Genomic DNA, 26140 nt, shown 5'->3' with positions numbered 1-26140 from the left:
ACTATTGGCCTTCTTGGCCACCTGGGCACACTGCGGGCTAGTTCTTTTCCGATGGGCAGCTTTGCAGCCACTCTGTCCCAAGCCTGTAGCATTGCATGGGGTTGTTGTGAGCCAAGCGCAGGACCCGGCAATGGGTCTTGTTAAACCTCATACAATTGGCCTCAGCCCATCAATCCAGCCTGTCCCGATCCCTCTGTAGAGTCTTCTTACCCTCAGGCAGATCAACGCTTCCTCCTAGTTTTGTGTCATCTGCAAACTGACTGAGGGTGCACTCAATCCCCCTACTCAGATCACTGATAAAGATATTAAACAGAGCTGGTTCCAATACTGACCCCTGAGGAACATCACTCGTGACCACTTGCCAGCTGGATTTAACTCCATTTACCACCGTCCTTTTGGCTTGGCCATCGAGCCAGTTTTTAACCCAGTGAAGAGTTCACTAGTCCAAGCCGTAAGCTGCCAGCTTCTCCAGGAGAATGCTGTGGGAGACCACATCAAAAAGTCTAGGTAGACAACATCCACAGCCTTTCCATCACCCACTAGGCACATCACCCCATCATAGAAGGAGATCAGGTTGGTCAAGCAGGACCTGCCTTTCATGAACCCATGCTGGCTAGGCCTGATCCTCCAGTTGTCCTGCACTTGCCTTGTGATCGCGCTCAAGATGATCTGCTCCATAACCTTTCCTAGTACTGAGGTCAGGCTGACAGGCCTGTAGTTCCCCACATCCTCCTTCTAACCCTTCTTGTAGATGGGTGTCACACTGGGAAGTCTCCAGTCATCCGGAATCTCACCGGTTGATTAGGACTGCTGCTAAATGATGGAGAGCAGCTTGGTGAGCACTTCAGCCAGCTCCCTCAGGTGGATCTCATCCAGCCCCATAGACTTGCAATAGTCTAGGTGGAGTAGCAGGTCGCTAACTGCTTCTTCCTGAATTATGGGGGGTTTATTCTCCTCCCCATCCCTGTCTTCCAGCTCAGGGAGATGAGTGTCCTGAGGATGACTTTTCTGACTATTAAAGACAAAAGCAAAGAAGGCATTGAGTACCTCAGCCTTTTCCTCATCCTTGGTGGTGACGTTCCCAGCTGCATCCAATAAAGGATGGAGATTCTCCTCGGCCCTCCTTTTGCTGTTAATGTATTTGTAAAAACACTTTTTGTTATCTGTTACAGTGGTGGCCAGATTAAGTTCTAGCTGTGCTTTTGCCTTTCTAATTTTCTCTCTGTATATCCTAGTAACATCCTTGTACTCTTCCCCTCCTTCCAAAGATGGTAAACTCTTATTTTCAGCAATGCCACAGCACTGCTGAAGTAACAGCTGTTGCACTGCTGAGCACATACTGGGATGGATCAGAGGGCTCTGGGGTTGTCAGGACTCCAGTAGAGTAAGAGATATTCTGAGATTTTGGGGCTGGTTGCTCCACAAGAATCACAGTTATTGAGACACAGAAGGCTGAAGGGACCCTTGAGGTGTCTCCTTTGGCAGCAATACACTGTATCTTATAGCGGTAGGTGAATGCTCGAGTCCAGATGGCTTTATTTTTGTAAGCAGCATAAATGTCAAGTATGAACAGCAGTTCTGGTTTGGCCCCGCTCCTATGGGTTTGGAAAACAAATTGCCGCTGCTTGATTTCAAATAATTAGAGTTCTATTACAGTTACATGTACAAGTCTTTTCCTTTCAATGCACCTATTACCAAATGATGCACTGGGCTAATTATCTTCAGAAGACAAAGAGTCTCTCTGTGCTGCTGATGAAAAACACTGAAAATAAACCCTGGTAGAAGCTTTATGAAACACTAACTATGTGCAATTTGACACAATCCTGCAGATCGAGTGCTGTGTTAGTTTAAAGATTACTTCAGAAAACAAGCAGAACTTGCCACATTGTTTGTTGAACAATAGCAGTGGGAAGAGAGAAAGCACCCAGAGATGCTCATCTGTTAGACATTTCTATAAATTTCACATCAATGTATTTCAGTTTTCAGGAGAGCATCTGAGATAGGTTTGTCTTTCACTCACATGCAGCTAGCCTCTAATTTTGAAATTTTATTCTAATCTCTCTCTGCAATCTGAAAAGCTACTTTGAAAAACAAAAGAAAACTCCTTTTTTTTTCCGTACTGTATTTAATCTTCAGCTGAAAATACAAGCATTGAAGAGATACAGGAATAAATCCACCACAATTAAGAGAGACCTTATGTAGGTTAGTCTAACACTAAGCCCCACCCTTTCCACATTCAAAGTCTGAATGTGTGCCTGAAGTATTATGTGCTGAGGTGTGGCTGTACTGTAAAATGTTCTTAAAGAGAAACAACAATACAAAAACTTGAGAAGTATTGCAAGTATTCTTATTCAAGTATTATTTTAAACTTGTTAGTGCCATTCACATTCTGGGCCAGCAGACCTTCGCCCAAGAGTGCAGTTCTGTCACTTTCTTTTCCTGCTGTGGAAGGAAAAATAGCACCTGAAGTTTTGCCAAACTGTAAAAAGTATAAAACAAACAAACAAACAAAACCAAAAAAAGATTGCTGAGTGTCTCACTGGAACAAGAGCAAAAATAAAGCAAAGGATGTAATGAAAGGCAATACAGTGTGAAGGAAAAGACGAGAAAACCACAAAGAAGTTCATCTGAGGCTAAGACTGAAAGGCAGGGCTCCCTGTTAAAATCTGGTAGACACCTTCCCCTTACAGTACTATGTGGCCATCAGTCTCACGTGCCCACAGCCCAGGCTTGTCCATCTTCTTCCATCAAGGCATCCAGCACCCAGCTTTGCTTCATTACCAAAGGAGGTTTCCAGAGCATCCTTCCTCTTGTTTTGGGAACTGATCTCCTCAGTACAACATACGGTGTTGCTTAGTTTCAAGATGCAACAACCAAAGCTATTTTCACCTTTTCTAGACTACTTGTATTCTTAAGACATGTATGTCTACTAAAATGAAGACAGTATAGTGCCTCCCACTATGTCTGACTGGCCTCTGCTACCCCAGAGCAGGGCTCCCTCAGGCACAAGTCAAAATGAACTGACTAATAATTTTGTAGACAAAAAGAAGAAAAGATAAAGGCACAGAATAAACTGTCCAGGTAACTGCTAGGTACGAGGAATGTGATTTAACTAAGCCGCATCTTAAGTAAACAACATGTCCAAGTCCAAAGTCACAATCCTATATGAAGAACTTCACTTCAGCAAGAGAACAGAAAGGAATTCAGGAACTATCCCTCTTATCCAACTGACAAATGAGAAGGCTTTATTCTTCTTCCTCATCCAACCAGTAAGAAAGTCTTTGGTAGGGGAGGTTGTTCCTTAAATTAGCCAAGGATCTCTTACTCCCTGCAGAAGAACTGGCTCCCTGATTTCCAAAACTGAGAGGTGAAAGGTCATTTTCAGTCTTGTCTTCAAAACTAATGACCAGTGCTAGTGTGTTGTTGAGTATACAACAGAATAGCAAACTCCATCATTTCCACAGACAGAAATCTTCTAAGGAAGATATTCTTATCTACACAGAAACCATTCCAGCAAGATACAAGTATACATTTTTACTGCAAAGCATTCTCCTTCACAGAAGACTACTTTTTCTATGAACAATAACTGACTCTAATTTAATGCAGTTTCCACAGTTTATTTCATCCTAGTCTACTTTAACACCACCTGGGTATTTCCTCATTTACCTCAGAAATGCACAGGAGTAACGTGAAGAAACATCCACCTACCATGAAAAGGGCTTCATAGTTTTCAATCATCTTTTGTACAACAGCAATGATAGCAGTACTCTCTTCAGCTCGAGCTGAGCTCTGAACTGAGAATTCTTTGTCTGTAGATTTCTGCTTGTGCAACAAGTTAGGGCCAAAGATGGTAGCCAAGTTAAGTGATGTCATTTTGTTCCCAGTAATCTAGAAAACAGCATATAAAGAAGGTGGAGTCTAATGTATACAGATATGTATGTACAGACATATCCACACACACATCCCACACACACCCCATTTGGCAGATGGTTCATTCAGCAAAACCAAAACCAAGTGCTAGCCAAACAAAAAATGAATGATTTTTAGGAATGTTGAAACGCCTCGTTTGGACATGTCTGCGACAAGCACTGTGGATTTTCTGGATGTATTTTCAAATGGATTGGAAGAGTAGAAGGTGGAAGTGCTGCCTGCCCTTAATTCCCGGGAAGCTTGGCAGTGGCATACTTCTTCTAAACTCAGGGAAACCTTCTCCTACTTCACCACCTCAGCATATTAGGACCAAATACTGAAAATGGTTAGCTTTCGCAAGTAGCACTCACAATTTGAAGCAGATACAGTGAAGAAAAAAAACTTTTTCATGTTTAAACAGTTTAGATAACTGATATTATTTATGAGATTTAGATATCTAAATCTATTATTTAGATAACTTTTTCATGTTTAAACAGTTTAGATAACTGAGGAGCATGCTCTTTATTTTTATTAATATTTTCCTGGGTTATTGCTTGTTTCATTACAACGTGCTTAAAGTTTATGCCACTTGTTGTGTGGTGGTTTTTTGTTTTACTGATTTTTTTTTTTTTTTCCCTCCAACTCTGAGCTCAAAGAAGCAATAGTAACCTGATTTTGAAGGAAGAAGGAGGCTAGGAATACATACTAGGCTGGACAGAAATTATCTGAAAAATATGTCATACAGATTATTAAATCAAAATTTTTGTTGTCATACTTGTGATTAGACTACTTTTCCCCCTTCTATTCTTTTAACAGAGCACAAAGCAGGGGTCATGCACTTCCTCTCTGTGTCTCCACTTGGTTGCTATTCTGGGAATGCAGAAGAAGATGCCAGCAGTTTGACTATGTAAGTGAATTTCATCTGTTGACCCAATATTTCTTGCAGGTTTTTTTAAAAGAATAAAAAATAGCATGAGAGTTATTTTTCATTTGTTTCAGTTACATTTGAATGAATTAATTTAAAAAAGGACAGGAAGAGGCACTGAAAAGAGGCAGTGAAAACAGTATTTCAAGAAATGAGTGGTATAAAACAAATCTTTTTGAAGTAGGTTGTTTTTTTTTTGTGGTTGGCCATTTACTCTAGTCAAACTTACATCTGTGCACCGACTACACCTGGTTTATTTTTTACAGAGTTCAACTGTAAACAGCTGTAGACAGCACAGAGAAGATAGTAAAAAAGAACTTTTATCGGTGGGACCACTGTGTAATCTTGGAGAGACATCTGCACTAAGTAGGTGCATGGGCATTTATAACAAACATGTTGGCTTTTTGTTTAGAGACTCATCCCAGCATGACTGAGTACAGTACACTCCCTCATTTCTCCACCACCATGCACCCCACTGTTTTTCGGGTGACCTGCTTTTTAAATGCTGTCAGAGTACTGAGCCAGCAAGGATGTACAGGCATGTAGCGCCTCTGGCATCTGCATGTGCAGGCTGTCTGTACAAACAGTGAGTCTTTTCTTAAGGGCAGCCTCAGGGCATCCCTTAAAAAAAAAAAACATATCCACTGAAATTAGCTGAATAAGTAATTTTAATAAATTCAGTCATCCATCTTCATCTTTGTGAGAGAAGGGCTTTTGAAAGAAATCGTGAAGAAGGACTGTGTGCCAAAGCTTGGATGTTTTCCTTCCAGTGATAGCAAACAGTCTGATAAAATACTTTCCCTTGATCTGTATGTCTTTATTCACTAAATTATTAATGAACAGCTTAAATAATTGTGAACAAAATATTGTGTTATCTATAGAAGATATCCAATTGCACATAATATTCCTGATGCTTACAATACTACCATGATAACTCACATAAATTTGCCTACCATAATACCTGTAGCAGAGTTGATGTAGTGTTAAGAGGAATGAAAATGCCTTTGATACAACTGTTGGGACAAACCAGTTTTCTTAAGCAGCACCCTTTAGCCCTGCAATAAGATGCTCTTGGGCACATTCCTCAACCAACAGAGAACTCTTTGCAGGACCAGGGGGACCACAACCTTAGTTGGCTTATACATGCAATGTTTTTAAGCAGAGTACAATTGTTACAGGCTTCTCATTTTAAATGATCTCCATCATAGCCATGTAGGTTTTTTTATTAACTCCTTGCTGAGGACAAAAATAATAGCATTTAAAAGGGATTTAAAAGTGAAGTAGGCCTTGAAGTCACATAAAACACATTGGAAGTTAGGACTTGGGGCAGAAACTTGGCAAAACTCAGTCTCAAAGTGCCAATCGTTAAATCGGCCAACTGCAAATGGTGACCAAATCTGACAGAAGTCAGTAGGGTTTTCCATCTGGAAGACAAAATTCTCCAGTAGTTTCAGAGGATTCTTGGAAGTAACCTCAGAAGTAGTCTCTGCTGAAGTTCAGAGGACAGAGAAGTCCTTCCCACAGATACACTGGTACAATTTTTGTCCAGCAGTGGAAGACTGTATCCCTCTCAAAGTTAATGGAGTTGCCACCTTTTGCAGAGCAGCCCACTAGTTCAAGCATTTTCCTGGTAGAAAATGGGAAGCCTGGATTTTCTGATCTTCTCTAGCATGAATGGCTGAGATGCATGCATGTGAATGCTCAGAAGTACAGCTCAGCTACATGGCTATGGGTGTTCTTGTCTCTGTGGGATAGGTGCACTCCAACCTCTCCACTGAATTTGGTCCAGAATGCAACAGAAAGGAGGCCAGAAGGAAAACAGGCAAAGACAGACCCTGACTCCAACTAGTGATTGCACTAGTGACTTCATTCCAACAGTTCAGTTACAAGGATGCAGGTATAATCCTGTCCTTCATTTATTTTTCACCATCCATTGCATACAAGGAAACTAAGGGAACCAAGAAGCGAACTGCTGTGTCCAGAAATCATAGAAGAAAGCAGCAGCAGAGGATGAAAAGAAAAAGCATACTCTTGAATGCCTGACACTTCCCTATGTGAGTATTTTTTCCACAGAATATAACAGGATAAAACAAGGAGAGGAAAAGGATGGCTAACACCAGATGTTCTTAACAACAAGGTCGATTATGCTGTGAATCTACAAATGGAAGTGGTAGATACTTTACTGATTTAGTCACACCAAAATTAAACTCTCACAGCCCTAAGAACACAGTAAACAACTAAATGGCAAATATGCAGGCAAGAATATGAAGTCTCTTCCATGCCACCATCATGTTTGTTTCACAGCTTTAAAGATCTCTTTTCAGACCATGAATTCAGCAAAGTCAAAGGACAGAGGTGACCAGGACTTACCTCTTGGCCATCTTTGTCTGTGGTGTCTTCTGCATGGCCAGCCACTGTGGAGAGGAACTGCAGCAGCCGGTGGAGGGTATCGCAGTTACAGGGAGGTAGAAGATAAATGAGAAGCTGTAAGGTGCTTAGCTGTTCATCTGGCTCTAGTACTAAGAGGGGGAAAAAATACATTCTAAGAAAATCAGTCCAACTAGCCTAAAAGCAAAACAAATATACTGTTCCCAGCCCAAAGGAAGGTGTAAAAGTAGCTTTCTTTAAGGACCATTTCCCTTATAATATCAGAAGAAAAAGTGAAAACTCTAAGTTAGTATGAAAAGTGTAACAAATACTGTTAAGGGATTTTTTGCCCTGGTTGGTCAACATTTTGCCCACAGGTTCATAAGATCTTTCCTCAGCCTATAAGAGAGCAAAATTCATATTGCACACTATCACTGCCACTGGGTACAAAAATTCTGCTTAATTTTCTACTTACTCCATTCATTTAGGTACAGCTACTGCTATACAGAGGGCACCATTGTGAAGCATTCCAGTCAGATTTATGCTTTAGTAATTTTAAATGGGTTTTCTTACAATTTCACATCTTTCAGAGGAGACTGGAAAAGTAATTAGAGATATAAAGGACATGCTGCAACCACCATCTCTTTAACCATATAAAATGCAATGGTAGCCAGTGGAGAAAGAAGGGACAGAGGCAGGATCTTGGATGTAAAGGTTAGAAAGAATCTGAAGAACACATATCAAGCAGCAGCTTAAGCTTGAAGGGTCCAATTTTACTTTTCCCAAATCTGTGGGAGTCTGCACTCAGGTCTTAGGCAACACATTTGGGAGTACTTAACACAATGACTTTGAGGACCATTAACTATGATGAAACTTAAACTTTTGAAGCCAGATTGGAATTTTGGCAAGTGAAAGGCTCTAAAAATTAAAAGCATTAATGGATTCAAATGGGAGTCTGTCATCTGCTACAGCTGAACTAATGATAGGGGTCAGGATTTAATAGATAACATGAATCACATCCTATATATATAAATGCGAAAATAGGTATTATAAGTGAAATCTCTGTTGCTCTAGTTTTCTGGGCTATACTTACACACTATGAAAACCAATGAAAGACTGTAGTAAATTTATATCATACAAATACTTGGAGCAAGTCAAGGCTAGAATATTAAATGCACAGAAGAAAGCATATGGTGAGTAGAGAATAAAGAACTGAAACAGGTAAGCTTTTGAAAAATCGATAAATCAAGATGCTGCAGAGCTCACAGAGAGTGTTGATGAAAGGTGTATAAAGTTCTCTGGTGAGAAGCGGGTCCGGCATGTCACGCAGAAATTCTTTTAATAAAGCAGCAACATCATGAATGCTGTGCTCTTCGTCTAATACAACATCTATGCCTCGGTCAAACTCTTCACGTAACTGAAAAAGATCATGACACAAAACCACAGTTACTTATTGTCCCAATTAGTACATCCCAACACAGAAAATCTTTTAAGATGGTGATTTACTCATTTTCACTTTCCCGACTGGACATGACTAGTTTTTGGTAAGGTCAAAGATATAATTGATATCTAAGTGCTTCTTATTCCATGATACATAACTTAAGGTTTGTACTGGACTGTAATAAAATACAATTCTTTCTTTCCAGCTAAATACATGGCACTCTTTTATGAAAAAATGTGCCCAAGTAAATATAATTTTTGCAGAATTTAAAAGATTAATATGAAAGGCAGAAACCAGGGAGAATAAGGAAAACTGCAAGAAAGGCTCTTATATCAACTTACTGCATTATCCTTAGATTTTAGAACCAGAAAGACTAAAACAGCATTTCATAACATTTATGTTTTTGTACAAAAACATTAATAAAAATACAATATCAAAATCCACCAAATTCACATTTCTCTTGTGATTTAAGACTGTAATTAAGCATAAGCAGTAAGCAGCCAGGAGACTTCATGGCATTTGTCCACACACATCTTGTTCTGCCTTCCTAATTTAGTTATATTCACTAAGTGATCATCATTAGGGAGTTAACAAACAGCAAGCTAATACTATTATGAGGCATCTCTATTTTTTTTTTTTTTTCCAGTTACAGTCCTCAGACAAATTCTGTATAATTCAAAGGCATCACACTTCCCAAAGGCTGAAGAAATTCCTCTCCCACATCCAATATGCCTTATGAAAAGATAAAAGCCTGCCTTTCTGGAGAGACTTCCCATCACCAAGAGCAAAATACTTTCTGCAGGCTGAGAGTTCCACCTTTTACTCTCTTTTCATTTTCAAAGTAGTCATGATATCTTAAAACTACTTCCTAAGAAAATTTTGTATCTTTGCTAATATTCGAGGTATCATGATCTCACATATATCTTCTCGGAGAGTAATTATATCTGTATCTTACTAAACAAGAGGAAATTTGAGATATCATCTTTCTTTACCAGGATTATTACAGACATATCAAAAAGAAGGAAGACGGTAAATCACAAGCAAACTATGTGTCTGTGATAACCTGTGGCAAATCTTGATCACAGGCAAATCTATCTTGACTGTATATAGCATGGAGGAACGTAGAAAATCACGTATTTTCAGATGAAATTGTGCTTTGATACCTGGTGCGATAGGTATTCTATAAAAAATACAGCCTCCTTTCTAATTTATTAAGACTACTTTAAAAAATATTAATATTAGTCATTATTAATAATGAATAATTAAGCTATGAAGACCAGAACTTGTTCTTTATCTAGTATTATGCTTCACCCTACTGATTTATGGTCAAAGATTTTCCAGTGACAACTTGGAGATTTCATTCTCAGCTCAGTTCTATTCTTCAGACTTGTGGCAAATGAGAAACATCACTTTTCCATAAACTACCTCTTATCCAGAAGATCGCTTCTGCACTTACTGCCCAAAAGCAACTCTGGAAACAGATTAGTCCTGCATCAGGAATTGGGTCTTCCTAAATAGCTACCTAAATCATAAATTGCTGTTGCAGTCTTGAATACAGCACTTCCAATCTGATATCCTGTGAGGCCTACAGAATCTCCTAATTAGCACAATATCAGATAATTCTTGGTGAAACGCGGCCGCATCTCACACCCAGGTATCATGGCTGTTAAAAACTGTGTCTTTCTAAGTTTAAACTTTAGGTCTCTCAGACTTCATTCACAGGGAATACTTTCAGACTTATGTATTTCACACCCAGTGAAATACAGCATCCACCAGAGCTCAAGAGGTAAGAATTGAGGACATCCCTGCTAGGAGAGGGAATGGGAGAGCAGAGCTCCAGCCAATGTCACTCTTCAAATTCAGTATCTAGCATTTGCTTCACTTGCAGAGCTGCCCCCAAGGCACCAGCTCTAGCATAAAGGGCTGCCCACCCTAAGTTTGGCAACAATGCTCTCCTCAAGCATCTGTATAGTTTCTGGGCACAACCTGGTACCTGGCATCCCAATGTACCAGACCTACCACCTTGGGTCAACACTAGCCCAGTAATCTTTGTCCTACACCCCACTGAATGTGAAGGAGGTGGTTTGAAATAGACGTCCTTGTTATAGATTTTCTCTTTCAGCTCACCAACCAAAAACCTCACTGGCACATGCATTTGCTTACTTACATATTTGTTGCAACAAGCTACAGTTGAAATAGGACATTTTCTAACTGGGGGAGGAAAGGAAACAAAACTGTGCTTACTTTCTACACAAGAAAAATTAACGAACAGCTGCAAAAGCACACCAAAATCTGAGTACTGGGCTTGGCTTTCCATGGTTCAGAAAATGAGAGGAATTTTAATTGAATCCAGACTTTCCCATGTGTTCATGTTGACAGCATTTATTATTATAACTGCAAGGGCCAAGCTGATGCTTCCATGTTGTTTAATGAAATACAGTAGTTCACCTAATTCAACAAATTAGTCCATGTAATAGAATACATAAATACCCAAATCTCTTGATTTCCTCAGCTTTTGAAAACACAGTAAAAGAAAAACTGGTGAAAGTCATGGGTGTTTGAAGTAAGGTTTAATTTACAAGCAAATGATACAAGCCCTCTGCTTTTTCCCCTGAGGTATGATGCAGTTGTACTCACCCGTGATTGATAATACATGTTTTGACATTGAAGCTTGTAATGCAAATGACAGGCAACTTACTTTTCAATACTTTACCTAGTTCAGTGTTCAGCAACTGCTTCTGCAGACCATGAGTGTTTTTAGCTGTTACACCAGCCACACAGCAATAGAAACAGCTAGAGAATAAGCTACAAATCAGTAAGCTATCCTCTCCTACCAGCCAGAATCAAGTCAGCTGAGCTAATCAAGGTAACTTTCCAGAGCACCAAACACTGTACTGTGTAGTTTTTGCAACAAAGGACTATTATTTCTTGGATCAGATGCAGTCAAGTTTTATTTTGCTTTTTTCTAGTTGATCTTTTTGGTCTTACGCTTCCTGGCAAGGGTATTTTCCTGTAACTTTTTTATCCATTAATCACTATTCTCTACTGCTCTAATTCAATGTGTATTCCCAGCTTTTGGGAGTAACAAAAATACAACATCTAGGGCTGAGGAAACAGCCACTCTGACTTTGTCTCTGGAACCTAGCTGTACACTATCTTTGCTTTTTCAACATTTGGCTGAGACTAGGACTTGGATGGGTCTGTTCTGGCCTTCAAGTTTAACAGGGGTAAAAGAAAGGTGATATTTGGGAGTAGTGATTTGAGGGTCAAAGAGATTGTTCTGTACTTGCATATTTACCCATACTGTGAGTTTTCAAAAAAAGATTTACATTTTGGGTTTACTTTGTGAGCTTCAGCTATTGCTGAGATGAAACTAGCAGCCAAGATTTTTTTTTTTCCCTTCAGTGTAACCTTTGGAAAATTTCATCACTGCAGTCTAATTGGATCTCCAACCCTGTGCTACTTCTGCAGAGCAAAACACACAGAGACTGTTAACCAACTGAGAACCTGACAAGGATTTCACCAGATTTAGAAGATGACTGAAAATGGTCTGTTATGAGCCACCAAAAAGCCAGTAAGGTCAATGACCCAGAAAGCCTGAATTTCACCAGGTGACGGATGGGGAGGAAATAACTTAATAGAAAGGTATCAGGCTTGTTTGTATCACAGCTGATGAGAGAAGAGCATATTCATATCCACTCACCTGTCTTACTCTCTTTTTTGAGCTTCCAACTCTGAATATTCCTACTGTCTGAAGACCTGCAAGTGTAGCACATCAGACAACTGTTTTATTGTTTAATTTTCTGCTGAAAATTGCATTGAACCAAAGCAATCTGGGCTATATATGCACTTAAAAGAACAAAAAAAAATGCAATGTATTTCTTTACAAACTCGTACTTACCACATTGAGGCAAAACTCAGTTGGATTAAGAAGCCACCCACAGCAGTTTTTAAAGACCTCACGTTCCCTAACCTGCAAAATGGCATCTCTGTAACATTTCTTGTGATGTCATTTTGGTAGTGCCACTGCTACCCCATGAGGGACAGACGTATGCAGAGAGTGAGGCACTACTTAGTGTTTGGAGATGGCACTTCCAGAACTGGCATCGAAGGAAAAAGGCAATAAAATAACTAAATACTTAGGCACTGATTTGTGTTTTGGATACAGGAACCAGCTGGTGTTTGGAGTTGCCTGCTGGCTCTATAATGCCTGTCAAGACAAAGCTGAGAGTTTCCTTCAAAGGTACATAAGTAGGGCACTCAGGTAGCTTACAAGAGGGAAGAACTACTCTACCTGGGAGCTGTGTGTGGTTTATAGGGTAGGAACAGCTATTATATAGAAGGAAAGCTATAAAGTAGTACTGTTGTACTTCAGGCAAAGTGCAGAAGGTGTGCCTCTTGTGTTATTTAGACTTAAAGTGATTTGGAAATGGGTGTTGCCTACTGTTCCATTAGAAATCAGTGCAAACCTCCTTCTAGCCCTGTAGATATTACCAGGATATCAAACAAATGAAAATGTGGCTGTTGAATGGACATACTTTGCCAAGTAACACAAACTGCAAAATCTGAGAGTAAATGAGGTGACATGGTCTTTAGCAGTGAGGATGTGAGTGGAAATCTTGGAAACTTAAGCAGGCATGTTCATAATGTCATTTTACACAGTCAGACATTTTTTGCAAAAGGGATTAAATTATCTATAAGCTTTGAGAAGTTTATGGTCTAACAAAGGCTACTCTGCAACATTCATTATCTCTACTGACATAGAGGACACGTAAAATAACCTTGCAAAAGAAATGCCTTTTGACAGCCATACAGCTACACTTGCTTGCTGCAGATGTGTAGCTTTGCAGGGGTGCTTGGAGTTGCAGATTTTCATCAGAGAAATTCAGACATGATTATACCTTTTAGTTTTTAGTTTCAACTTGATACCTCTCTTCAAATATTCTCTATCTTTGGTTAACAGAAAATTAAATTGATGGAATAACATTCAGTAAATCCAGGAACGTTGGCAGGGAATCATCTGAGATGGAGATACTCATATTGGGCAAAAACTGGAGGCTGGTTACCAGTTTCCACACAAACATAGTATTTGCTTTATGCTGCAGGTCTGCAGGAAGTCAAGGCTTTACAACTCGGGGACAGGATCCCAGGGAGAACAGGGAAGTTGAACAAGGCCTGGGGCTTTCATGCCTAAAAACATAACCATTTTTTGTCATATAATGTTCAAAATTATCATTTAAAGCATTAGTGAGAAGCACCTAGGTGATTTGTTGCTGAAAAATTGGCCTAAAGGACCTATGCATACAGGTAAGTATTTTCAGAATCAGAAACCTGGTCCATCATATAGCCTGGAATGATGTTGCTACAGGATTGTCGCTACAACAGAAAGTCCTCTATTGTCCCTAAAGCCAACAGGCAAACAGTAGTGTTGTCCTTCTGAAATCTTTAAATTTCTCGAAGTCAACCAATCCCGATTACTGCTTTGTGGATGGTGGATTAAATTGAACATTGAAGAACATTAATATTTGCCACAAATTATCTCAGATTATCGTGTTGTGGGGTACTACAGTGCACTTTTAGAAAATGCACAAAAAACATACATCTTCTTTAAAAGGAAACTTCAACCTAAAACAAATATTTTAGTAAAGAGTGTTGTAAAGAAAAGAATCTTTGTTGTGACAGTGGGTTAAGTGGATTAAATTTATCACAGATGGTCAAGTGACATAAAATCAGAGTATCCAAAGGATAGTCAGCTGGATGGATTTTTTGGCTGACTCAGACAGTTTTATGTTCTCCAAACTCAGCTACCCTTGCTTCAAGGGACAGAAGTCATTCATCTCAAACTTAATCATCCTCACACTTATTTGTCAGCCATGATATCTAATCTTTGTAAAAGGCTAACAATTACTCTCTTTCACAGTTTTTCTTTATATATGTGTAAGCAACATGGTTGTAAAAGCTTAGCATTGTTGTTTAAATTGCAATCCCTCATCTGCAAAAGCCTTTCATTCAGAGACAGTAAATGATTTCTTTCTGGTCAAATTAAGCATCAAATGCATCATTTGGTGTTGCAATCACCATTACTTAACGGTTTGTTTATTATGTGGCCATGTGATAACTCGGTCCTGCTGTGGTCAAGTTATTTCAATTATCATCAGAAATCTTTACAAGACTAAGATACATTGGGAGAGATGTTGAACAGATACCTTGATTAACTATTGTTTCTGAATTACATAAAGCTGGTGGGAGGCTTGTGTCTGGACGATCATGAAGACATGAGAAAAATATTGGCAGGAGTTTAGAATTCCCTTTGGAGAGGGCAGGCCTGAGCCTGAGGCTGGTCAGGAGGACTGAAGCCAAGGATAAACCAAGTAGGCAGCCTGCAAGCCTTGTTGTGAACAAGAAAAAGCTTCTTGGAGCTTAACGTAATTTAGCATGGGATTTTTTTATTTCTCTGAGCCTCTATCTTCAAATGCTGTTTCTAGTTAAGTCTTGCACTGCAGTATAAATGGTTAATTTAGCTCTTACGACTTGAGATCCACTGGTTGCAAAGAATGACTCCAGGATGATCGGCACGTTTCAGACTTTCATTCTCAAGGTATGGGTAAGCCTGTGAGGTATGAAGAGGCCTTCCTGCAGAGCTGAGCACTCCACTATGAGATGAGTGACCTTCAAGAAACATCTCATCCCCCATGCTGCATGGGTCAGTTTGCAACCTTGTAGCACAGATCCTTAGATTGAAAAGGTACCATCTGAGTCATCATTTGTGAGACAGTATCTTTAGTGAGAGGCAAAACAGGAGGGAAAGTGTCTGACTTTCAAATATGTCCTTGCAATTAGAAGTATATCCTTGCTTCTCAGAATACCTTTTTATTTATGTTATAGTAAAAATATATCTGCCACTCCTGGGAAAACAAAATATTCTTACCATGCTTTTCCAAGTGCTGGCAGCAACTATCTACAAGCCGCGGAACCTGCCTATAAATAGGGTTCAGGCTTAGTTTCTTATCTCTTGCCTTTTCTTTCTTGCTCTGGGCTTCTGCTGGCAAAGAGAGCTGGAGAGCCTCTAACAATCGTGACTGATTGTCATCGAGATCTGTAATAGAGTCCACAGACATCGCACCCTGTAAAATACACACACATAACCAATCAGTACAGCTGGAGAAATCTAAACACCACAGGACCTTATCTATCAAAGACTTTTGCCTATCTGCATTTTAAACAAACTATGCAGTTTTTGTAAATTGTTGAAGTGATAGTACCAGTGTAATAGATGGGAAAATCACAATGGTACCAATGCTACTATTACCACACTACAAGGAACACAAATTAGATACTGAAAAAACTAAATGCTTTCCACTCAGCACGCCTTTTTATTGTTGTAAGCCTGCACATACGTAAGAACAAGGATGAAATGTGGTGTGTGCACCTCAGCAGTGCAGTATTTATGAGCATGGAGATCTATACACATTTTTAAACTTGATTCTCTATTTCTTCTGCAGCTTGGGCCATTGTATCAGTGGAAATGATGCTAACAGATTTACAACTATACACCACATACAGTTAACTAAAACCACAAATACATGCAACTGCAGAGACTGAAATAATCCCATGTTACCACAGAACAAAGACACATTAGAGAAGTAGAGGGGTAATATTTTTTAGATCATTTTACTTTATGTATCTTAATATTTTAAAATCACTAAAATTTTAAAGAAAGCTTTGAAAACTATGTTTGGATTATAGCAAGGCACAGAAGTTCAAGCAGTCTGTAAAGGATAAAGCAGCAGGAGATTTATAGCATGTTTCAATGTTCACACTTGAAAAATCAAGATTTTTTTTTATTTTTTTTTTCAAACCACAAGATTACTGTCACTTCAAAATGGCCATTTCCCACAGTTGTTATTAAACTTACCACACAAAATCATTTCAGGGGAAATCTAGGCTTATAAATAATAATAATAAAACAAAAAGGAAAATTTTTGTTTTAATTCTCATTACAAATATCTATTGTAAATTCTCTTCTTTCTTTCTGAAACAAAGGATACATTTTATAATAACATAAAATGTACTGTATAGGGATCCAGCATATCATCCTAAGAAACAGTGAAGAAAACAAATTCCCATTCAAAACTTTGCTGATAACTCTAATTTCTTAAAAGTATGCTGTTCTGCTGACAGGTATTTCAGAGACTGCTGGTGAGATCTCTGTGTTCATTAAATGAGAACTATACAGTTGCTAGGGAATTTCAAGCTCTAGAAATATTTTCTTCCATCAGCCTAGACAACTGAACTTACAAAGATTTCCAACCCATAGGCAGCTCGTACAAAGTCCACTGAGATTTCAAATGAATTTAAAAGTTTTTAGTTCATAATATCTTTTAAATGAAGCATCTAACTTACCTAGTACAGTTCTGTTTCTTATAACCCATGGAAGACTTATAAATAAAATACAGTGAAGATTTTAGATTTTTTTGGACCCATATATCTAGACCCTTTAGAACGGAACTTTGACCTTGATTTCTAATGTCTCTCAGAAGTACATTCGCTTGATTCTCTTTACCACTTCCTGCCAAAAGGAAACAAACAAACATTCCACACCCAAACAAGAATCTCAGGCTATGATCCATGTGTGTAAAATTCCAACTGAACAATTTTTCTATTTTGTTTTTAAGAGTCAAATTAGCAGACTGCACTGAAAATCCGAACACCATCCTCACCGCTACAGCTCCCAGGCAGTTCCTGTATGACAAGTGCCCTCCTTTATACCCTGCCTTTACTGGTCGTTCCCTGTCTGCAAAGCATCCTCACCTCATGAATCATTATTATCACAGAGTCACTTAAGTCGGATTCAGATCCCTAAAATAGATGTAAATACAGTCAGTGCACCATTATGCTTGGGCGTTTTATCAAAGTTGTGGATTAACTGGTGCACTGAGCTGGCTTTAGGAAGAGTGACCTTGAGTTCAGTGGCTGAAGCACAGCACTGCTTTACGATTCTGGGTCCAGGCCAGCTCTGATTTTAAATTCCCAAGTGTACAGGAAAACACTACCAACATACTCCATGGATCCAGCTCAAACTCAGCCAGACCTTTCATTAGGGCTCAGCCAGACCTATATGCCTGCTGAGGAACGAGGCAGGAGATCATTCACATTGCTGCCCACTACTGCAGGACTATTATCAGACACAGCGCTACTTGGACTGCAATAGTCCAGCAAGCAAAGAAAAATCAATTTCCATCTACCAGGCACCACCTTCGCAGACAAAGGATACCAGTCCCTGATACACTATGACAAGCTCAAAATCTAACATGAAGGAAAGTGGAGATTAAAGAGGAGATGGGAAGAGGAAAAAGAAAATGAAAGCCAGAGGGACAGGTGTGGAATAAAGGTCAGATTAAGCTTTTCTTTACTTTTTAAGGATTACAGAAAGCTTTTCTCTTTGGAAAAGATGAGCAATATTACAGAGTATGCACGGGATCAAGTACTATCCATGACAGATCCATTTTCACTCCCAACATTATGCTATTTCAATAGTAAAGCAATATGACTGCGCTCCCGATACATGAATAAATTCTGGCTGCATAATATATATATAAAAATAATATATTAATAGAAAGTCAGAATATTCTCTATAATAAGCACATAGAAAGTGACTTGCTAGATGACCATGATCTCAACTTTCAACCGCTCGGCAAAAATCCTTCACAGAAAACGCAGCAACAGTGATTTCTGTCTAGCTCTTGAAGGAGCAATAAACCACAGCTCTCGTACGGTGAGCTCTGCAGCCAGCACTACCTTATATCCCTTACTGAAAGCCTCAGCTGAGTGTTTAAAGATTCACTGCAATACACAAAAGTGACAGACATGGTTACAAAGTGAATGGCACAGTGATAAACAATCCCTCCAATTCAACTTTAGCAGGACTGTGCTCCAGGTTTCTGTGCAGCGTTTGTGTGAGAAACTGGTTGTATCAATTGCATATACTAATGCATTAATTTTTTTTTTAAGCACTTGCCTTGATAATAGTTGAAAATAAACAATGCAACACTGCCCAAGAAATAAAAGATAAATGCATGCTGCCTTGCCATCCACTAAAAAAACTCAGGGGAGCAGAGTAACTACGTTGATCAGCAGAAGTATAAAGGCCAAAGACAGACAAGATATGTGACATGAGTTGATACTAATGCTAAATAATTGACAATTCATTAAGTGTATTACTGAATAACTGAGGTTCAGTCCCAAGAGAAAATGCCAGCGCCCTCCACGTCACACTAACCCCTTCAGCCTACTCTTACTTTCTCTGTAGGTAAATTATGTACTACTGCATCCTCACAGGTATAGACTAACGGCCACAAATTCCATACCCTGAAAGCTGCAATCCTGGTATTAACGAAAAAAACAAACCAAACAAAACCTTCATGGGTTTCTAGGAACTTGGTCCTGATGGAGCTTTATCCCCTGCATCTAACAAAGGATCCATGCTCCTCCTTGCTCGCTGGCCAAATGCATGTCAGAGATCTCACCAAACTTCATGTAAAGAACAGCAGATGTCCCATATCTAGACACAAGAACTGTCTTTCCCTCATATGAAAACAGGTTCTGGGTGTACACAGCAAATTTCTATTTTTTGTCACTGCCTATGCCAAATTCTGAAAGAAGTTGGTGGTTTTCCTTTCACACTTATATTCAAGTGTACTTTGCACTTTTGTGTGAACACAGCTGCCTGTTCTTATGGTCTGGACAGGCCAACAGATGTGCATTATGCATATATAAGAACGCAAACTTCTTCAAATATCATGCCCTCAGTTATTTGCAGACAGAATGCAGACACTTCAAGCTTCAGCTGACAGCCAGAGGGAAAGAAGACAGGTCATGGGGCTCTTCAATCTTCTCTTAATTTGCAATTTACTCCATTTCTACCCCTCTTAACACCGTGGCTTGAAGAGCTCTACACAACATTTCTATGAAGCAGGCTTTATCCTAGAGATAACTGCTGTAACTAGCTGCAGTACCAGAAAACTGGAAAGGTCCAAGCATAAAATTTACTTTAAAGGAATAGAACCTTGCAAACAAGTGGTCTACCAGTTACCTATCTTACATGCAAGATTAACATTCAACCCAAACCACTGCAGTGTCTTCTGCTACCGAAGGCCTTTTCATAGCCTGGATGCATGAATGTCCTTCAAAGAGCCTGGAACAAATTTACTCTGACAACTTCTTACTAACCACTGAGGACATGATCAGAATTAGATCAAGGGGATTTTTATTAATATTAGGATAGGGATTAATTGTTAGATATATTTCCAAGTTTGTGGAGTTAGACTGACATAAGTATACATATAAATATCAATCACACAGATTTAGTCTCCTTGAGCTGAAAAAAATAGGTTGAAGATGGATGGAATTTGTTAAATCTAAAAGACCTAGACAGAAGGAGGTTAATAAAGGGAGTGAACAGAAACCCTCTAAATAATCTCTCTGCCACTTTGTGATCTGTAACAGACTTGCACAGTCCATATGATCTTTTTCCACCAGCACCAGAGAAAGATTTCCACTACAGTTAGAATTTTCTAGTATTCATAGAATCATAGAACAGTCAGGGTTGGAAGGGACCTTAAAGATCATCTAGTTCCAACCCCCCTGCCATCAGCAGGGACACCTTCCACTAGACCAGGTTGCTCAAAGCCTCATCCAGCCTGGCCTTAAACACTTCCAGGGAGGAGGCATCCACAGTTTCTCTGGGCAACCTGTTCCAGTATTGATCAGGCTAGCTTCCACCTGAAAATAATAAAAAAATCACTGTTTGAACATGACAGAAGAAATATTCCACAATCCACATACACAACCGAGATTCTTCCTGCTTCAGCTAGACCCTCTGGACCTACTGGCATGCACCACACCGTGGTGGGTCTACTTACACGTCTCCTTGCTCGTGGTGCTGGCTCGGGTGTGTTAGGAGAAGTGGATTCATTCGGTGTTTCTGAGGTTGAGCTAAGAGATGAGTTACTGCTTGAAAGTTCTTTGTTCTGTCTTTTAGTTCCAAATGGCAAGAGAAAGGCCACAAAATCTGAAACATCTTTTTGTTCTTCTCTCTGAGAGTCTTGCTTGAGTTTGTAGGCCCGGTCATTAGCAATCACTTGGGACAAGGGCATTCCAAAAGCCTGGGGAATAAATTCTGCAACAAAAACAAATTAATATTTACTGAACATCTGATATTTATTTAGTACTGAAAAGAATTCAGTATTAAGCTGTTGAAAAGACAAACAATCTGAAGTCCCTTTAAATATGTAATAATTCCAATGAGGTACTGGACTGCAAAAAATACCCAAAAAAACCCCAACAAAAAAACTCAACAACAACAACAACATTCAAACAAAAAAAAAATAATAGTGAGGACATGCCAGGTAATTGTAGCCCATGGTATCTGAATCCTGTTTCCAGTTAGATCATGCAAGATATACCACACAGAATCTTGGGAAATCACTTGGGAGTGGATTTAGTTAAGATCTTAACTTCCACTGAAAGCAATTGGAAGTCAGGCACCTTTGGCTACATCTGGATAGCACAGAGGGCCATCAGAGGTCCTGGTAACCTAATCCTGAGACTGGGGAGCCTGGCGGGACCATGCCACAGCTCTCTTACATTTCAGACCCCTTCACCAGGTTTCTTTCTCACAAATACTGCAGGACACCAGAGTCAAAGGGTACAGGTACGTGCATGGGTCTCATTACAGGTCAGGAAGGTATGTACCTACCTGTGCAGGGAGCTTGTAAGTGCACTTATTCAACTAAGCCTTCAAGGATATGATTTTAAATAGATACAAGAACTATACTGCTTTAACATACTGGCAATATTAAAACAATTTAACAGTGGTATATCAGTATAAAGGTCCTTTGTAACAGTACAAAAATATATATGAATATATAGATATATGGGAGAATACAGGTATCTCTCAATTAACAAAAAGAATATAATCTCATCCCACATCAGTGTAACTGCAATGTACAAAACCAGCATGCTCAGGTCTCAGACTTCGGGTCTCAAAGTAAAATGCTCAAATATTTTTACAAAACAGAAAAATGCTCTACTATGAATCAGTCAACAACATTGAAATTCTCATCATCAAGTTTCCAATCTAGACCTATCTGAGAGTAGTAGAAACCAAAACCATTAGGACAGGCTGCCAACTAGAACTGTTTTGTGCTCAAATGGAATGAAAAAGTAGCTATTGACTCTATTCATCCCATGGGTGCAGTTTCTATTTGGTTCCAGCTTCAGACCTGCCTGTAGCAGGAATAAATAAAGCAACAGAGATGAAAAGCAACATTTTTTTTAAGTATGAAAAAAGGAACAACAACAACAAGAAAAAAGCAACCAAAAAAATTATATACTATCCTTCTCAACAACAACAAGAAAAAAGCAACCAAAAAAATCATTATATACTATCCTTCTCTTTTGCCACAACTGTCTAAATGATTAAAAGCTTAAGTTCCTCCTGGGACTTTAAGTCTGACTATATCTTTGATGACACTTTCAAATTTTATCTAGGTTTGCATTATCATTAAGATTAAAGCAAGGCATTGAAAAGAGGAGTATATTTTATGAATCTTGAATGAGGACACTACCAACCTATCATACTAAAGAGACAAAGGCCTGTTCTGATTTGGTGGGAAACATTACTGTTCTTTAGAAGTATGAAAAGTTAAGACAAGAACTAGCTTTGGTGGCCAGACAAAACTAAACCAGGAAGCAGAGCCTCAGATATCAGCAAGTCTGGAGGTGACCTGAGAGAAAAATGACATCTAAAACCATGTGTATTTAATTTAGGACAAGAAAGAACATCATCACATGGGTATCAAGCAATGTGGGGATTGTCAGTTCCAGAAGTCCTGAGTTAGACCCGTACCTCCTGTACCCAGCAGTGTGCCTTTAAAATGATGAAAATATTAGGTTTTTGGGTTTTTTTTTTTTTTACTTTTGTTAATTATCTTCTCAATTAACATTTAAGACCACAAACTTGGAACACACAGATGCAACGTCTCCCATTCTGGCTGTCTAACCAGGTACTTTGTTATACCTCCAGCACACCTATTTATCTGTACTTCCACAATACTTCCTGAGAAAATCCACTGAGCCAAATGAATTCCTGAGCATGAAATATTTCTCTGCTTTTGGCTCTCAGACACTTGTGCTTTAAATTGAGATGGGACAACAGTGATCATAGAATGGTTTAGGTTTGAAGGGAGCTCTCAAAGTCATCTAGTCCAACCCCCCTGCAGTGAGAAGGGACACCTTCAACTACATCAGGTTGCTCAGAGCCCCATCCAACCTGACCTGGAATGTTTCCAGGGACGGTGCTTCTACCACCTCTCTGGGCAAGGTGCTTCTACCACCTCTCTGGGCAACCTGTTCCAGTGTTTCACCACCCTCACTGTAAAAATTTTTTTCCTTATATCTAGTCTAAGTCTCCCCTCTTTTAGTTTAAAACCATTACCCCTTGTCCTATCACTAAAGGCCCTGCTAAAAAGTTTGCCCCCATCTTATCATAGGCCCCCTTTAATATTAAAAGGCTGCAATAAGGTCTCCCTGGACAACTCCAGCTCTCTCAGCCTTTCTTTATAGGAGAGGTGTTCCACCCCTTTGATCATTTTTGTGGCCCTTCTCTGGACCCACTACAGCAGGTCCACGTCCATGTCTGTCTTGTGCTGAGGACTCCAGAGCTGGACACAGTACTCCAGGTAGGGTCTCACCAGAGTAGAAGGGCAGAATCACCTCCCTTGATCTGCTGGCCACATGTCTTTTGATGCAGTCCAGGATATGGCTGGCCTTCTAGGCTGTGATGGCCTGCAGCATGCTGATGCCATTGATCCTACAGCACAAGGATCAAGTGGGACAAGATCAGCTGGAGATGAGTTCTCAGCACTGTTTCATTAAAAGAACTTCATTTAAATGACCCTCTCCCTGACTTCAGTAATGTAGAAGCTGGTATTCTGAGGTAGGTGTTGCTCCTCTTTAAGAACTCTCAGGTGTGGAATGCTAGGTTTTTAATTGCTCTTGCTCAGTGTGTCTGTGGAGCAGTGAAAGGACACTGAGCCTCTACTCCAGGCTGCTTTGCTGTAGGCCTCCTTCTCAGAGGACATAAACCACTTCTCTGATTTCTCAACGTCTGGCAGAGATGGGGAACTGGATGAAAACCAACTGGCTGATTTTCAAACTAAATACAGATGGAAGTCATGCTGGCTGGCAGTGGTAATTATGTTAAAGAACTGGCAAAGACAGTAACTTTTTGCTCATTTGTTGAAATTAAGAGAATTGGTTGTACTCTCTGCAGACTGGCTACAGCCTCAAGTTCCCACCAAAACTAGCTGTGCTTGTGTGCCATGGGAGCATGTTTTGCCCACCACTCTTCAGGCGTATTCAATCACAACAACTTCCTTGTTGGACAGGTAGTGTCATGTCCATTAGAGTGAATGCTAGCCTTCTTGACATTTCAAATTAATTAAAAAAAAGAAAGAGTTGTAGTCATGCCAAGTATTTAGCAATTCATTGATGGGGCACTGACTCAGACATAAGATGTGTAGGTTTGAGGCTCTGGTCTCGCAGTCAAGGTAAAAGTATCAACTACCTATTTACTGCTGTAGGCTGGAGACCTCCGCTGTTGGAGATGTTTCATTTGTACAAAGAAACATTCCTCAGAGCAGGGGCAGAAATGTTCGTCTGCTGTATATATACTAAGTGAGTGCCACAGCTACAAATTCACTTACTCTCTGTAAACTCAACAAAAATTTGATCACTTATTCAATTAGGAGAGCGAACAGCTTAAAAAGAAATTTGCAGAAAGCACTATGAAAAAATGTGAAACAACCTGGCAGACTGGGTAATCAGCTTGGAAATGCAGACTCATACCCTTAGCCAGCAGCATATAAGAATTTGACTTTTGATCCATTCTGGTTTTTAGGATTTACTGGCAAAGAAGATAATTTGCTATTTTGGAGAAGTGCATAATTTCTCTTATCGTAAAGTCCATCTTGCAGTTGAGGCAAGTTTCTCAACAAAATTTTGATCAAAACTGGTATGTTCCCAAGAAATCTTTCTGTGGTGGCAAATCAGCATTTTTCTAATAAAAAGCAGCATATCACAGAAAAACTCACAGTCAGATCAAGTAAGAGTTTCGGTGACCAGAAATCCTTTTCTTTGCTAATCAAATGATGATATCCAGGATGTTGACCCATATGGTTAGCTTACTTGGCCTCATGCCACCCCATCCAAGTATAGTTTCAAAGACTTCTCTGAAGTTTCAGCTGGTGAAAATTGTGGTTTCCATCCCACAAACCATAACAGTCTATTAAGAACCAGTGAGGTCTATACTCTAGACCCTAATGAGACCTTTGATGCTAATAAAGTGAACAGCATACAATACAGCACTTGGAGGTTTTTTCTTAAGCACAGTTTTAGTGCTGTTTTTGAGCTACTAAAACCCCGTGGCCAAGATCTACTGAGGTGCTTATACTACTTCTATTTAAATTGGGAGGAGTCTTTAAGTCAACCTCCTCATATAGCCAGCCTGAGTAACTCTGTTTTGCTGACTGAAATTAATTCCTTTGGATCCACAGAGAGAGTGATGGAAGTAGGAAAAAAAGGAAAACTGAAACCTTGATCCATAATGGGAATGGCAAAACTCCTTCCATCTGAAGGTTCGTCAAAACCCTGCACTAACTCCAGAAGATTCAAGATAAGACAGTGTTCTCAGCATCAGTTCTGTGACTAAAACTCTCTTTTCCAGCTAGTCAGAGCTCACTGACTTTCAAGGAGTGATATAAGGCATTCACAATTACTTAGGCTCTTCCTATGGATAGGTCTTAAAAAAAAAAAAAAAAAAGAGGCTCTTTAGTCCTGTAGTTGACTTTAGTACAAAATATGTCAGAATATTGCTTAAAAAAACCTTTTGCATGACTAGAGAGTATGAGAAACACTTTGAAAAAAAATTTCAATGCATTGTGGGGTGCTGGAAAGGCTTAAAAAACCCACATTTCTGATAAACTATAATAAAAAAGAAAATCTATTCAGCTCTGTCCTTATGCTGTGCCAAGGCATACTGACATCATGATAGGTTGAATTACTGAAGAACAAATGCAAACTTTAAGAAATGCCTCTAAATTTACTGAACATGGCTAGGAAGTAAACACACATTTTCAAGAATTTAGAATTAAAGAAAAACCAAAACACCTACTGCTGGATCTGCATAAGCCACAGCGTTAGCAGGAAGGCCTTTTCTCAGAAACTCCAGCACACAGAGCAGCTCTGCTAAGGCCCCGCAGACGAACCTGTCAAGTATTTACATTCCCCACAGAAACATCAGCAAAAGGGATGATTCTCAGTTGCTCAACAAATCACATAACAAATGATTATTATTTCTGAGCAGGTCTCTTAGTTCACCTGTAGGGTTTACCGGAACCAAGGCAAAATGAAGCTGGTTTATTGATAAAATGTTCTAG

At 39.4% G+C, this 26140-nt stretch overlaps 1 protein-coding gene across 1 annotated transcript in view; it reads right to left on the bottom strand.

Moving 5' to 3' along the window:
* Positions 1-26140, bottom strand: part of ARHGAP6 (Rho GTPase activating protein 6) — a 46231-nt gene that overhangs the window by 12551 nt on the left and 7540 nt on the right. The window contains exons 3-8 of the mRNA XM_010172611.2: positions 20564-20820; positions 15571-15766; positions 12346-12401; positions 8468-8618; positions 7205-7353; positions 3709-3888 (exon numbers count right to left, since the gene is read on the bottom strand). Of these exons, the coding sequence (XP_010170913.1) occupies positions 3709-3888; positions 7205-7353; positions 8468-8618; positions 12346-12401; positions 15571-15766; positions 20564-20820 (989 nt within the window). The remainder of the gene's footprint in view (positions 1-3708; positions 3889-7204; positions 7354-8467; positions 8619-12345; positions 12402-15570; positions 15767-20563; positions 20821-26140) is intronic.

The sequence above is a fragment of the Antrostomus carolinensis genome, unplaced genomic scaffold, assembly GCF_000700745.2.
Source record: "Antrostomus carolinensis isolate BGI_N321 unplaced genomic scaffold, ASM70074v2 scaffold11797, whole genome shotgun sequence".
Lineage (NCBI taxonomy): Eukaryota > Metazoa > Chordata > Aves > Caprimulgiformes > Caprimulgidae > Antrostomus > Antrostomus carolinensis.
The sequence above is the reverse complement of the archived record's forward strand: the minus strand, read 5'-3'. Positions and strand labels throughout refer to the sequence as shown.